Consider the following 15,392-nt stretch of genomic DNA (forward strand, 5'->3'; position numbering starts at 1 on the left):
GGCTTTCCTCGATGCGCTGCCTCACGCGAATTGCTGCCTTTTGCAGCGCCGTGCGGCCGCTTCGAGCCATTGGAAGACCTTGGAAAAGGCAGGTCACTTGGAGAGATAGACTAGTTTTGATATAATCGCTGCTTACAGTATATCTTTCACTAAAGATCAGTTCACTCCAATTTACCTAAGAGTAAAAATTCTGCCCAAACTGGTTGCGGGCGCAAATATGGCCAAGACGATAATAAATCACGGAAGAGAGTTCGGGCTAGCGACACGACCATGCCCATTTCACAGCATAAACACGTCGAAAAAACGAAAGGGCGACGGTATAATATGCTTTATCAAGGCTAGAAGGCAGAGCGAACGCGATTTCGATAATGCCTCCGCAAACCACTTGGCGAGAACCACAACATTAACGCACGCGCTTTGAAGAAATCGAGCTGGCGTTGCAAAGACGCACAATGTATCGATAAGTATGTACGGAGTACCAACGGAAATTGCTAGGACTTCTATCATACTAAGGTACTTAGATTCATAGGACGTACTGTACCGTACTGTACAGTACCTAGTACTTACTTACAAGCACTAGCACCTACTGTAGGCGTACGCCTACTGCACTGCGCTGTACATATACTGACTGTACTGAAGTACAGGCAGGCGTAATACAAGTAGTATTCTCTAGGTAGGTACAAGTAAGTAGTATTCTCCAGTAAAAATAAGTACATGTACATTGCTTGTGCCTTTAAACCTGCGGTGTCTGATTGGCTAATAATCCTTGTCAGAGGCAGAATGACTGCCGGAGGGGTGGCGAATGGGTGGGGCAAGAAAAAATTGGGTTGAAAAAACCCCGTTTCAGTGGCCAGTGTGCGCTCGTCATGCCTGAACATTCAGGGTGCAGTACTCCGTAGATCTGCAGGCTTGTGGAAAACGCAACGTCACTGCCTTTCAACATTGTCGACGAGCTCGATTGTTTCCATCGCTATCCTGCCATGACCTGCAGGCCTGTGAGTAAATTCTTCTTTGACGATTGTCTAGTCGAATCTGACTCTCCGAGGTGTAGTCTCTGGGGGCCAGACCATTAGGTCTGCCGTGCGGGCACAGGCCGCAGCGGAGGAGCATCTATGCTCACCTGCGATTCCGCTCTCTGAGCACGACCGCCCTCGCCTCTCGCCCGCAAAAGGAGACTCCTTTCTCGGCCCTCCTCCGATCCGAGAAGCGTTCACCGCAGACGTTGACGGAAAAGATCGTGCAGCGCTATGCCGTCGGCCTCCCCGAGGGAAAGCTCGTCCGGAGTGGCGACTACATCAGCTTGAAGCCTCACCACTGCATGACGCATGACAACTCATGGCCCGTCGCGCGCAAGTTCATGTCCATGGGAGCCACGCAGGTCTGCCGGCCGCAGCAGATAGTCATGACGATCGACCACGACGTGCAGAATACCAGTGCCGCGAATCTCGACAAGTACCAGCAGATTGAGGCCTTTGCCGCGCGGCACGGCATCGACTTCTATCCCGCGGGTTGGGGTATCGGGCACCAGATTATGGTGGAAGAAGGATATGCTTGGCCAGGCACCATGACGGTGGCCTCGGATAGCCACAGCACCCACTACGGCGGAGTTGGCTGCCTCGGGTACGTACATTGATGCGCATCGTTTCCATTCCTACATGACCTTGGAGGCGTCGTCGCACCCAAGACCTGGGCTCACGAATTATGCCTTCTCTGGAGTAATGGCTGACTCCGAACCTTGATCAGAACTCCGGTTGTACGCTCCGACGCCGCCAGTGTCTGGGCGACGTCGCAGACTTGGTGGCGCTGTCCCCCTGTTGCGCGGGTAACATTCACAGGCACCCTGCAGGCCGGCGTAACGCCCAAGGACGTAATAGTCGCCTTGTGTGGGTTGTTCGGGAGTGACGTGCTCAACCACGCAGTCGAGTTCACCGGCTCCGACGAGACCATGGCAAGCCTGCCGGTAGATGGCCGGTTAACCATAGCAAACATGTCGTGTGAATGGGGAGCGCTTTCCGGTTTATTTCCCATCGACCAGACCCTGGAGAGATGGCTACGAGCCAAGGCAGCCGAGGCGCTGGCGCTTGATAACCGGGCGACGCAGCAACGTATTTCGCAGCAAAGGATAGACGAGCTCTTCGCCAACCCTCTTACGGCAGACGACGATGCCGTATACGCCAAGCAGCTATATCTCAACCTCGATACCCTCCTCTCGCCATACGTCTCGGGCCCGAATTCAGTCAAGGTCATGACGCCGTTGGCCGAGCTCGAAGCGCGGAAGATCAAGGTTGACCGAGCGTAGTATGCATACACCTTGATGAGTCGGCATGACCGAGATGTCGCTGATTTGTTTCGGCCATAGTATTGTCTCTTGCACCAACTCGCGTGCTTCGGACATCGCCGCCGCCGCCAAGGTCTTCAAGGATGCCGCCAAGGCCAACCCCGGCACCACTCCCACCATTGCCGACGGCGTCCAGTTCTACATCGCCGCGGCCTCGGCTCCCGAGCAGCGGGCGGCCGAAGCCGCCGGCGACTGGCAGGTCTTGCTCGACGCCGGCGGGCAACCACTGCCTGCCGGATGCGGGCCTTGTATCGGGCTCGGGCGCGGACTGCTCGAGGCCGGCGAGGCGAGTCCACATGTCACCCGTAGGAGGGACGTCCCGCTAACTCTTACATCCAGGTCGGCATCAGCGCTAGCAACCGCAACTTCAAGGGACGGATGGGCTCGCGAGGTCAGTGCTTCCCGTGCACCTTTTTTCCTTCCAAGAAATTCTCGGCGTCACGTCGTGTAAATGAAGCCTTCCTTGGCGGCTCTATGCTCCAATTTTCTTCGAGCATGGGGATACGGTACTGACCATGTCTTAGACGCCCACGCGTACCTTGCAAGTCCCGAGGTCGTGGCGGCCAGCGCGCTCAGCGGCACCATCGCGGGGCCGGACATCTACCCGGTGCCGGCGGACTGGTCAGGCGTCGATTACGGCTATGGCACCAGCACTGAACCTACCGTCAAGGATAAGCTGGTCAATCTTGTCCAGCAGATAGACTGGCAGATTGAACAGCTTGAGTCAGTAGCGGATGAGTCTGATAGGATGCAAACCGAAATCCTGTCTGGTTTCCCAGATAAGATCAGTGGGCAGATTCTATGGTTAGACTCGGACAATCTGAGTACGGATGGTATCTAGTAAGTATATGCGAACGTTTGTAAGGTGTCTAGACTAATTGATTATCATAGCCCGGGAACTCTGTAAGTTGAAAGTCTCGGCCTGCCGGGGGTTTTGCGTTTCAAATGGCACAGCGGCGAAATGAAGAGTAGATCCGCTAACAGACTCTCTCGCCAAAGGACCTACCGGGATGATGTCACCAAAGATGAGATGGCAAATGCTTGCATGCAGAATTACGATCCAGACTTTGGCACCATCGCATGTCCCGGTGACATCCTGGTATCGGGCTACAACTTCGGCACAGGCTCGTCACGCGAGCAGGCTGCCACAGCGATTCTAGCTAAGCAGATCTCGCTCGTAGTGGCGGGCAGTTTCGGAAACATTTTTGCGCGCAACGCCATTAATAACGCGCTCATGAACCTTGAGATACCACGCCTTGTCGAGCGCCTACGATCCCACTTTTCCTCCACGACGGAAGGGAAGGGAGGGGAGGGAGGGAAGACGACGCCGGCGCTAACGCGCCGCACGGGCTGGACATTGACATGGGATCTTCGGCGCAGTGTCGTCGAGGTACAGGAGGGCCCGGGCGGTGCAACATGGACCGAGAAGGTCGGTGAGCTGCCGGCTCCTGTGCAGGCTATCATCGCAGCTGGTGGTCTCGAGGCGTGGACCAGGGCCGAGGTTTCCAAGTCCAGTCCGTAATGTGGATTTCCGTACTTTACTGCGACTGGCGGATGGACCAAGTTTCTGGCAGATTCTGGATCCTTTGCTACGTGCTGATGTGGCGAGCATAGGTTTGTGACGGCCATGTCCTGACCTGCCGAAGCTGTACAGTGCCACTACTTGGGATTGGTGGAGTAGCTCGATGACTATGGGCAGAGATCGGAGTGTGTATCGAGCATATGGGCGGATGATACGGGGTTAGATCAAGCATGGAGATGGATGAAAGAAAGAAAAAACGAAAGCACAGCACAGAGTTACGTTCTGTGAATAGAAGTTGCTTTTCTGTGCAAAATCTTTGGAGAAGGGACATAATTATCAGTAGCTAGTTAGCAAGGTCTCTAGCAAGTAGGGGAATACCAGGTACTAATAATAGATATAAAAGAAGATTTGCCGACGGAGGATTGCCGCGCACAAATTGTCGCGCAAGGCAAGCACGATGAACTTCAATCAAGAGTTTTCTTATAAGAAAGTATTCGTGCGAAGATCTGCAATGAGCTATCGAGAATAGGTTTCGTGTTGTATAGGTAGGCCGCGATATTATAACAAGCTATTCCTACTCTACATCGAAATGAGAAGAGGACCGGGGTCCAGGCATGCAGGGTACGTCTGATCAAATCATGGTAGCTTGGGGGCGATCATCACCCATGAGCCATTGACCGGGGCCTCACCCGATGTCGACAGTCGAAAGGAGGGTGATGCGGCCTTGATTCAGCACTCTTCGAGCTCATTGGTAGGCGAGGTGTCCCGCAGGTGCTCAAGATGAGGTGCGCGGACTCGTCGATAGGTTTATTATAGTGGTGATAGAAGGCCTTGAGAGTAACAGCTAAGATGTGATCTTTATTGTTATGCTAGCACTTGCTCGTGTGAGCGATACATGTCACTCTTAATCTGCGCGAGAATTTGGTTGCATAATAACCAGCGCGGTTCTGCAACAAGTCATTACGAATAGCGAAAACGTGATTCAGCAGAAAACTGATTTCCAGCGCGTAAATAACGAAGCTGAGCACTAGAAAGAGAAACGAGTACGTTGCAAGCTTAGCTAGTGTTAACTGTGGGAAAGTGGGAGTTGACTGCGCAGAAGAGGGAGGGAAAAATGAGCCAACGCACAGAAAAAGGCCCAACAGGCAGACGGAGAGGCGTGGGATGGCGGCGCATCCAACCAGAAGACACAGCACCTGGTGCTACGGTTGAATATAGCTGGCACTGGTGCAGACAACTACAAGACGAGCTGGTTAAACAAGAGAAAGTCGGCCGATGATGGGGGTGTGCGAGCTGGGGGGAGGGCGTCCGGCATTTGCAGCGCAAGACCGGGACCGGAGGTCGAATCGGTAGGACATCAAGTCGGTCCGGTCGGGTCAGGGTCGTCCGGGACGGAGGCAGGTAGGGCACGAAGACGGTGCCGGAAATCGGGTCTCATCGCACAAGTACAAGTAGATGGTGTGCCTCTCCAAGTCAATCATGCAAGCGTACTTTTGTACGTACAAGATAATTCGATCTTGCATAGAGTGCTTGTACATATTCTTGTAGGTGTCATGTTCTCCAGGCATCACCATGACGACTAAGTATGTGCATTTAGGCTTACTGTACTCCGTATGTACACTGTAAGTACTCCGTACTACTTGTATGATCAAAAATGTCAGGAGACATATACTTACATCGGTCATGTGACTGAGCTACCTAATTGTACGTTGTACTGTATTCAAGTTATGCCATGAGACAGTTCCTCTCAAGAGGACGAAGGAGAGGGGCTCCTGAGAGATCAATACTACATCACCCCACAACCAATCCTACAGCTAGTCATCAGCGTCGTGGCTACTATCACCCAGACGTCCTCACCCTACATGTACGGAGACTACTGTACATGTAGTTACAGTAATACTCCGTAAGTGCAAGTTATTCCTTCTCAGTCCATCGGCCTATCGGGACTCTTCTCTCCATGCGCCCCGCCGAACGAACGTCTTTTTGTTACGTTCCTGTAATATTCCTTCGTTTACAGGTACGGCTAGAATGGTACGAAGAGACTACAAATACGGGTTAATGCCACGTCGTACTTACTGTTTCGCCGTCTCTTGTTCCGGGTCCGGTTTCCTACACCATGCTTGCAGTACTCTTTTTCTTTTTCAAAGGAACGTTCAGGGCTTCCTCCGGCAGTTGAACAAGACCCGACAAGACAAGGGAACCATATCGGATGCTTTGAAGTGCCCGGGATTCTTACGTCATAGAACTGCACTTGTTTGTGTAGAGGTACGGTCATTCCAACTCAACGACAGCGTAGATAGCTAGTTATCTCGCTGACCAGAACGAGAAGCTTGCAACATGCGGCTCATTTGTTCACTGTTCGCAACCTTTCTCGTACAGGCATCCTGTGCCGAGCAATCTAGAGAAAAGGACTCATCAGCATGCCCCAGTTTCGACAACGCGGCTGCCTTTGCCGAGTATCGAGCGGCAATAAACGAGACAGGCACGTTGGAGAAACTCCGGAAATGTGTTCCCGGGCATGGCATCATTCCGCCATTTCAAAATGTCATAGATCCCACAGCTGCGGCCAATGAGGACTGTAAGGCGTTGTCGAGGAAGCCAGGCAGGCATTACTTAGATGCTAATACGAGCACAATCGATAGATGGCACATGCCCCTCCACTGTCAGCACTTGGGCATGCACTCATGGTTTCGACTGCAGCTACCGGCAGAATTGCATACGAAGGATTGAATGCCCAGATTCCAGGATTAATGAGAACTGTTCCATGAATCCTTGTTCTGCACATTCGAAAGAATTGAATTGCACCATCGCGAGCAAGGTGCCCCCTGGGATAGAGCATAAATTTGACCATCTGAGCATACGGGTCGACATGGAGGCTACCCGGCTCTAAGTGATGTCTTCGCCCACATTACCGTGTATAAGTCTGTTCGGTCCGTGGTAGTGTTTGGAGGGCATAGGGGCGAGGGGTCGGCTGAGAAAACGCTTGATCTTCCGGCGCTGTTCGGAGCGAAAGAGATACCTCTGGAGCAGTTACTCCAACTCAGCCTAACTTTCGACACGTATGAACCGTTTACGTACGAACACGTTGCATACTGCCGTCGTGTCGTACTTCAACGTACGCCCAGACAAAACCTGCCGCTTCGTCGGGCAACGCAGCTAACCTTGTTCCCCGGCAGACGTTAGGGTGCTGTTCCGCCATGCAGCGAGCGGCCTTTACTTTCAATACACGCCTGTAGCGGTCCAGGCATTGGAGAAGCCGACGCGTCTGGACGTATGTACGGGAAGAAACGTCACCTTCTTCAGTACATCGTTTCCTTTGCAGGCTTGGCAGGCCACCGTCGGGAAGCATCAGGAGAATGCCATTGCCAAAAAATGCATGGTAGGCAGCGGTTTGGCTATTGCTGGAACAAGATCCAAGATCGGATGCTAACAGAACTTGTTTTGGCGTAGGACAATTGGCCGAACCCGATTCTTTGCCGCCTACATTCACACCTCGGAAATTATATGGGTTATTAGAGCACCGACAAAGGCGTCGGCATAGGCATGGAGTCACAAGCCACACGCTATAATAATTGTAATGCGTTCGGATATGCGTCAATGCTATAGCTGCCAGTTCCAAGGCAATCGCGGTGGACTCGTTCGGACCAAGCCTACCGTCAACTTGGCACGTCAGAACGACACAACTCACATGCTAGCCATCGAGGCCAGTCGAGCAAGATTTCGTCAAGGGACTCGCAGAATTGTCTCCTGCAGCGCCGGTCCAACGCCCCCCCGTTCGTCTTCAAAGCCACGGACGGCCCGCTCAACAGTCGAATCGCGACCGTTTGATCTGTCCGTCGTCGGTCGGGTCCTTTCCAACGTTCCGGTCAGCGTTTGTCATTGCTTTTATCCCCTTTGACGAGCCAGGATCCGAATGCAGAGCAACAGGGCTCACAGAGATGATTGGATTGGGCCAGCGATTGGAAGAGAAGGCATCGGGCTGAGCATGTGTTCACTTCCGTTCCCTCTTCACTCTCCCGCCTCCTTTCCTCTGCCCCCCTTCTCTCGCACCCTCCGTCCCTGCCTGCTTCCTTGCCTTCCGATTGGGCACCGTCTGTGTTGTCTCGTGACTCAATTCATGACTTGCTGAGATAAGCTGGATGAGGCCCCAGCAACTCGATCGTGCCTGGCCGACCTGTCTCCTCTTGGATGAACACCCTTCACCCTCAGTCCCTTCCTCCCGTGCCTTACCTACATTGCTCTCAGATCACTTTCTAATGCACCATTGACCCTCTAGCTGAGTGCGATGAATATCTAGACAATGCCCTAGGCTCTAACTCGTTTTCCCTCGTGATAAAACCTGATGTTATACTCAACCACCATTGCGGCCCAATATGGCTCTCAGCGCGGACAGCGTCATGATGGAAAAAATCGTCAGGCACTCTTGGTTGAGCGACAGATATTGCCCATGCTCGAATGGCATGCCAGGATCATCCCGCGGCACGATGCACCGGGAGACCCCCAAGGTTTGCTCCTTGGCCAGTGTAGCGACGGCAACCTATTCAACCATTCATGCCACCGAGTTGGGCTCAATGTCGTATCATGACTTTACTCCGGCCTGCTCATTGCCAGCGACTATGCAAATCGACCTGCAGAATTCGGAAGTCGCTCCGAGAGAACGATTGATCACTACGGGACACGCATTACTGTACATAGAATGGATGAGTCTTTCTGTAACCCGTGTGAGTTTGACTGATTTGGAAAGACCACGCGCCACGTAACTTCTCGCTCTCCCTCACATTGCTGCCTGGACTGGTGAACCAGTAATAAGTACAGCTGACAATAAGAGAACTCGCACGCGCAAGCCTCACTGCTCATGGGAATAGAGAGCCCTTTGGGCCGGCAACAGGAGGCCGCTACTACCCAACGACATGGCCTTGCAATCCACTCAACGATATACCCAGCCACCAAAGCACAGCCTTGCAACACAGCCTTGCACGACTGTTAGAATGGCTGCTATTGGTAAATGCAGATGCATGTCACGAACTAGGATGCAGCCGAAGCGCCTTTGTACAGTCCTACAACGGAGTGCATGGGGACAAGAGACCTTGGAATCCCCAAATAGCTCCTTCATTGCGAGTAGTTTTGGGCACGTCGAGGATGGTGCTGTTAGAAATACCCGCCGACATCGACTAGCACAATGTGAAACATGAAGGCGGTCCCTTGAATAGGCCGCCGCCTCCTGGAAGACAACATGATGCTGAGACATTCACGGAAACTTTCTATTACCGACCGTCCAAAACGCTCCAGTCTTCTTCAAACCAGTGAATGTACTTTTTGATCAAGTCTGCCTTGGATGAACCCATCTAACACCTTGTTGCCTGTTGACGTTGGCCTGGTTAACAAGCCCCCTCCACGGCTATAAAAGATGCCGCCCTTCCTCCGTCAGGAAATCTTCTGCCTTATCCTTTATTATCACAGCTCAGTCAGTATCTCAAACTTACGAAATTCATCATGGTAGAAGTCGTGATCAAGACGGTCTTTTCGTGCGGAGATGTGGTGATAGACCATTTCATGCACGAACTGCAGGAGTCAAATTCCTTAACAGTCAAACTTCTCTTTGCATATAAGTTTGTCGAGGAAAGGTGTGGCAAGGTTGATTGCAAGAATCCCTAGAATTTCGGTATGCTATGACTAACATGATCATCTGGTGTTGCAATATCACTGACAACGTCAAGATGATGTTGCCTAGCACGGATGAAGTTCAAGATCCTTGGACTTTAGTGGCGAGGAGAAAGAGCACATACAGACTCGTCGGGGTGGATGCAAGGCTAGTTGTGGACAAGGATTACAATTTCTAGGAGATGATGATGGCCAATATCTTTGCAACCCTTGCAAACTCATTTGCGAATTTCGACATTTCAGACTCAATACTCCGAAGGACGTTCATTATGAGTCATGTTTCCGAGAGGAGGTTTCAACATGCGAACACTCATTGATCATTCCGGAAGAAAATGTCAAAATCGGACATTTCTGACTGATACTGTTTCTCACTCACACTGTGCGCTGTTGCTACTATACTCTGGCAAAAAACCACCGCTCTTTTATGTATCAAACGATGCACGATAGTGTGCAGTCTCCGATCATTTACACTCCTTCATGCCATATAACTAAATAAAGTAAAGATTATCATCTTGCTCAACATCACTGGCAAGTATGTGCAATAGTTTGTATGGCTACCTTGGCAGGATCCGTCGCCGGCGGTCGCGAGAGATGCAGCTTGCCTTGCCATGCAGTTTAGTGCGATATTCGATTTTATGGTAGAAGGTCGTAAGGATGCCTGTACAGGCAGACACATTTGACTCGACATAATGTGTTTGTTTGCTGTAGTTGTTGGGATGTCACATCGCCAAGTCGATACGGCACTACTTTGATGATGTCATAGTGTGATTCGCTTAAATCAACCACCTTGACACCAATAGAGCACGTCGGCCAAAAAATTGAAAAGAAATGAACATGCATCTATTCAGTGTCTATATTACTTGTACATGGCCGTGTAGAGCAATACTTTATCCCTTCTAGTCAAACTTGATGTCATGTACAAGTTATGCTTATGCTTGCATTTCGCAGGCAGGCGGAATCTCGATGCGAGAAATAGTAGATGAATTGTGTCGCATGAATAATGAAATACACAAAGGAGTACATGTAAGCACGTACAAGCTATCAACTGTCTTATGCTATTCTGCTGTCGGTAGATTTGTTGGAGGATGAGGGCGTAGGTGTAGGTGAAATCAAGTCAACGTACACTCTATTGCTCCAGGTCTACAATACTCCGTACTTGCAAGGCAATTACATGCTGACTGATATGGATTAGCATTCCGTACTGTCAAGCAATATCAATATTACTTCAAGTACTTGTACGCGTCTGCTTGTACGGAGTACAGATATATGGACTAGCACTGCATGATCACATTGACGGATGTCGTGGCATATTTCAGGGGTTGAGACTGGTAAAATTACAATGCAGGTATTCCTGGACCTAATTGCTTGAATACAGTACTCCATACTTAAGCACTAAGCACTAAGTATGGAGCACTTGTACCTGTACATACAGTCAGGACGGAATCCATGTACTTAGGAACTTACAGTAAGTACTTGACAATGTGCCCGCATTGCTGACTAACCGAGTCACACGCCAGTAGGAATATCCTCCCCATCTGATTGCATCGCTCTTCCCAAATACTTACCACCCCTTCAGCACCCCTTCGCACCAGCTGCAAACCGAAGCGTCTGGTTTCCATCAAGCAAACAGCATAGAATGTCATAGGCTCTGAATAACCTCGCTGCGCCTGCGAGGAAGCCGAGAAGTGGCCGCTGCACGCAGCGCAGCAACCATGGCGCCGGAACCCGGCCAGGATTCGCCACAGGACGAGGAGGGTTGGAGATTGCAAGACGCCGCCGATGAGCGCGAGATTGCGAAGCTCCTTGGGAAGAGCCAGCAGGATGGCACCGAAAGCTTCACCATCGACGACACGCCTTTTGACCAGACTGGCAAGGCTGACGACGCCGAGGACTTTGAGGACATCAGCGACGACGACCTCCCCGACGAGGAGGAGCCGGCCGCCAACTCGCTCGAGCTGCCTGGCCTTACCGAAGATGGTACGAGCAACGAGCAGGACGACTTGTTCGGTGACGGTCCCTCTTCTCCCGCGGACCCCATTCTTGGTCCACCCTCACCGGGGCCTCGTGTTCGCGACGACGATGCTACCGATCACTCGCACGCCGCCGACAACGACAACCAGAGTCCTCCTGGCATGAACTTTGATCCGGACCCACATGTCTACGGCTCCGCGAACCAGGACCCCGACATCCCCGCTGCCGCAGAGACGGCCGAGGATATACTCAAGGCCGCCTGGCCGGCCTACAAGAAGGGGCACGTCCTCGTCTGGAGCGAGCTTCTGCCGCCGAAGAAGGCCGTTTGGAAGGAGAAGAAGCCGCCAAGGAAACCGAAGCATCTCGTGACGAGCAAGCAATCGCTCGAATGCGCTGCTGATCAGGAGAAGAACTTTCGCATCCCCGGCCCGGCCCAGGGTAGTAAAGCGACAGCAGCCGATGGGCTCAACTCGCTCGTCCGCTGCACCAGCGACAAGACGAGCCACAACGACGATCTTGTCCAGTTTGAGCTTGAACGGGACTCCGACATGGACCTCGTCGGCGGCTTCACCCTGCGAGACATCGAGTTGGCTTGCGAGGATTGGAACACGCGCATAGACGACATCGAAGACGAGTTTCGACAGCGCCAGGCCGCCGAAAGGGAGCTTTCCTCACGCAAGCGCCAGCTCGACACCGAGCAGGATGATGAGTGGGACGCCGAGTTCTTGCTCGACACCGCCGAGGACCTGCAGCCCCGACCGAAGAAGCCAAGGGCCTTGACGTCCGGCCTTCCTCCGATCCCCCGATACGCGGCCCCCTCCTTTGACAATTTCGAGGAGGCCACCCGCCGAGGATCGAAGCGTGTCTACCTCGACATGTCGGATCCCTACCTCCTGCTCGAGACCGACATGCCGCAGGCGGTCCAGCGCGCTCGAAACGACGCGAACCCCAAGAGGCCGGCCTCGGGAAAGGCCGGCCGCGGCCGAGACCTGTCGCAGCGCTTCAACCACTCCAACGACGACGCCTACGAGCTTCTCAAGGAGAACCATCAGAGCAAGGTTCGGGCCACGCTCGGCAACATTTCGGTCGAGCACAGCATGCCCGCCATCAAGCTCACCTGGCCCTACTATAAGGTCAAGCTCACAGGGACGACGGACGAGTATCACCGCCCTCGCTTCCGCTACAAGAAGTTTGCCGGCCATGCCATCAAGTTCGACAAGCCCCTTCACCACAAGCGGAAGCAGATGAAGGGCAAGGCCCACGAAGTCTTCGTCAAGTCGAAGGATCTCACCCTCGGCGACAACTCCACCGCCGTGCTCTTCGAGTACTGCGAACCCCGGCCGAGGGTCCTCAACAACTTCGGCATGGGGAGCAAGCTGATCAACTACTACCGCCGAAAGGAAAACAGCGAGGAGGAGCAGCTGCCGAAGCAGGACTTGGGCGAGTACCGCATGCTGCTGCCCGAAGATCGTTCCCCCTTTTCCCTCTTCGGCACCGTCGCCCCGGGCGAAACCGTCCCCACCCTGCACAACGAGATGTACCGAGCGCCCGTGTTCAAGCACAGCCCGCGCGCGTCCGACTTTCTCGTCGTCCGCAACACGACGGGCATTGAGGGGTCGCGCTGGTACCTTCACAAGATTGACCACCTTCACGTCGTCGGCCAGTCCTTCCCGTCGGTCGAGGTGCCGGGGCCCCACAGCAGAAAGGTCACCAACGCGTCCAAGAACCGCATGAAGATGCTCGCCTTCCGCATGATCCGCCACAGCAAGACGGACAACTGCCAGCTCTCGGACATGACCAAGCACATCGCCGACTCGACCGACACGCAGAATCGCCAGAAGCTGAAGGAGTTTCTCCAGTACGACAGGGACAGTGGCGAGAAGGGCATGTGGCGCTTGCGGCCCACCGAGGTGCTGCCGGACGAGAACGCGATCCGGGCGATGATCAAGCCGGAGGAGGTCAGCCTGCTCGACGCCATGCAGCTCGGCATCAAGGAGCTCGAGGATGCCGGTTACGACCCTCGGAACGCGACCATCGAGGACGACCAGGCGGCGACGGAGAACGTCGACGGCGCCGACGAGGAGGACGTGGAGGACGACGGCAGCAAGATCACCAAGGCGGCCAAGAAGGCGCAGGAGAAGCAGGAGGAGACGCTCGCCGACAAGATGGCACCGTGGAAGACGACCAAGGCCTTCATCGACGCCTGCGCCCAGAAGGCCATGCTGCAGCTGCACGGCGAGGGCGACCCCACCGGCCACGGTCTCGGCTTCAGCTTTATCCGGACCTCGATGAAGGGCGGATACATCGAGGCCGTCCAGGGCCCGCTCGCGACGTCGGCCGACGCCATGGAACGGGAGAAGCGCGCGAACGGCGGGCACGCCTACAACGTCAAGAAGCAGCAAGCCATGTACGAGGACGGCATCAAGGAGATTTGGGAGAAGCAAAAGTCGACGCTGTCGGACAAGCAGGAGCACGACGACAAGGACGTCGCCGCGACCGAGGACGAGGACGACCGATTCAACCACGTTCCCGCCACGCCGGCGCACTTTGACGAGGGCGTGAGCCAGGTCAGCGGGTTGACGACGTCGACGAGCAGGCACCAGAAGCGCACGATACGCATCCTGAGGGAGGTGCGGATGCCCGACGGCACGACGCAGAGCCGCATCGAGGTCGTGCACGATCCCGTCGTCATTTCCCAGTACATGAAGCGGCGGACGGAAGCCGATCTGGAACTACGAGAGTACGTCGAGAAATCCCTTCGCTGCCCCACGAGCCGGCGGCCTGCGCCCCGGATCTGGAGTCGATTGCCGCCCTCGACCCGAACGCTGCACAAGTGGGCATGCCTCGCGAGGACGTACCTCGGGCCGGCCGTTGAGCCGGGCTGGACGGCCCCGGGATCCGTCGCGGACGTGGTTGGCCTTGAGTTGAGGGCGCCTGCTTACGTCTATCTCTCCACAGCATCTACAGCTCCCGGCCTACGGGCAATGCCGACCATGACCGTCTTGCAAACCTTAGGTACCACCCCCCCCTCCCAGATCCGACCTTGCCTGCGCGTGGCCGCTGACGAGACGGCGGCGGCAGAATCAAGAAGGAGCTCGAGCGACTCGAGAAGAACAAGGCTCGACGGCAAGCCCGAGAGCAGCAGAAGGAGCTTCACCACAAAGCAAACATGGGCGACGCGGGATCCCCCGGCGGCCTGGGAGCCGATAAGATTCCCACCGGGACGACGCGGAAGTGCGCCAACTGCGGACAGGTTGGACACATCAAGACGAACAAGAAGTATAACCCCCCCCGAACCCCCCCCCTCTCGCGTACCCTTCGATTGGTGGTGTGTACCGGGGCCCGAGGAGGAGCGCGGCCGAAGGAGGCGAGGAAGCAGGAAGAACGTGAGCCGTCTCGACAAGCTGTTGGGGAAGGCCGAGGCGCAGAGGCTCGTCGAGGCGAAGAAGCGAATGGCGCGCGAGCTGGCAACCGAGAAGGCGGCGGCGAAAGCCCAAGCCCGACGAGAACGGCCAGAACGAGAGCGGCGGCGTGGTGGGCAAGGAGTGGAGCGGACAAGGCAGGGAGAGGCAGAGGAAGGAAGAGAGTGCGCGGCGAGAGAGGCGGAGGAGGCTCGAGGAGCCGGAGCAGAGAGCACCGGAACGATGGCAAGCGCGTCGCTCGGCTGAGGTGGAAAGGAGAGCGGGTGGAAGCGGAAGCGGCCAAGACTGGGCTCAACCGCGGGCGCCTTTGGCAATGATGTGCACACCATCACGACACCCTCCCTGCCTTTCTTTTTCTTTCTGGTTTCTCCCCCACGTCACGTTGCACGTCTTTCTCGGAGACTCTGGCTAACCTCTGGTTTCAAGACTGTGTCCTCTGCTGAACGGCACGATGAAGGCAGATAACGGGGCTTTGGAG

The 15,392-nt window shown here is 54.5% G+C and overlaps 2 protein-coding genes across 2 annotated transcripts; both read left to right on the plus strand.

The window, feature by feature from the left end:
* Positions 1-980: 980 nt before the first annotated feature.
* On the plus strand, positions 981-3,860 carry DCS_06316 (uncharacterized protein; the record flags this gene model as incomplete). The annotated part of the gene is made up of 8 exons (XM_040803606.1): positions 981-995; positions 1,052-1,620; positions 1,744-2,298; positions 2,360-2,624; positions 2,678-2,729; positions 2,863-3,178; positions 3,230-3,241; positions 3,338-3,860. 8 exons carry the CDS (start codon positions 981-983, stop codon positions 3,858-3,860), a joined length of 2,307 nt encoding a protein of 768 aa, XP_040653710.1.
* Positions 3,861-11,233: 7,373 nt separating this feature from the next.
* On the plus strand, positions 11,234-15,160 carry DCS_06317 (uncharacterized protein; the record flags this gene model as incomplete). Its single annotated transcript, XM_040803607.1, has 1 exon — positions 11,234-15,160. The coding sequence occupies one exon, from the start codon at positions 11,234-11,236 to the stop codon at positions 15,158-15,160; it is 3,927 nt and encodes a 1,308-aa protein (XP_040653711.1).
* Between the last annotated feature and the right edge of the window lie 232 nt (positions 15,161-15,392).

The sequence above is a fragment of the Drechmeria coniospora genome, chromosome 03 (genome assembly GCF_001625195.1).
Source record: "Drechmeria coniospora strain ARSEF 6962 chromosome 03, whole genome shotgun sequence".
NCBI lineage: Eukaryota > Fungi > Ascomycota > Sordariomycetes > Hypocreales > Ophiocordycipitaceae > Drechmeria > Drechmeria coniospora.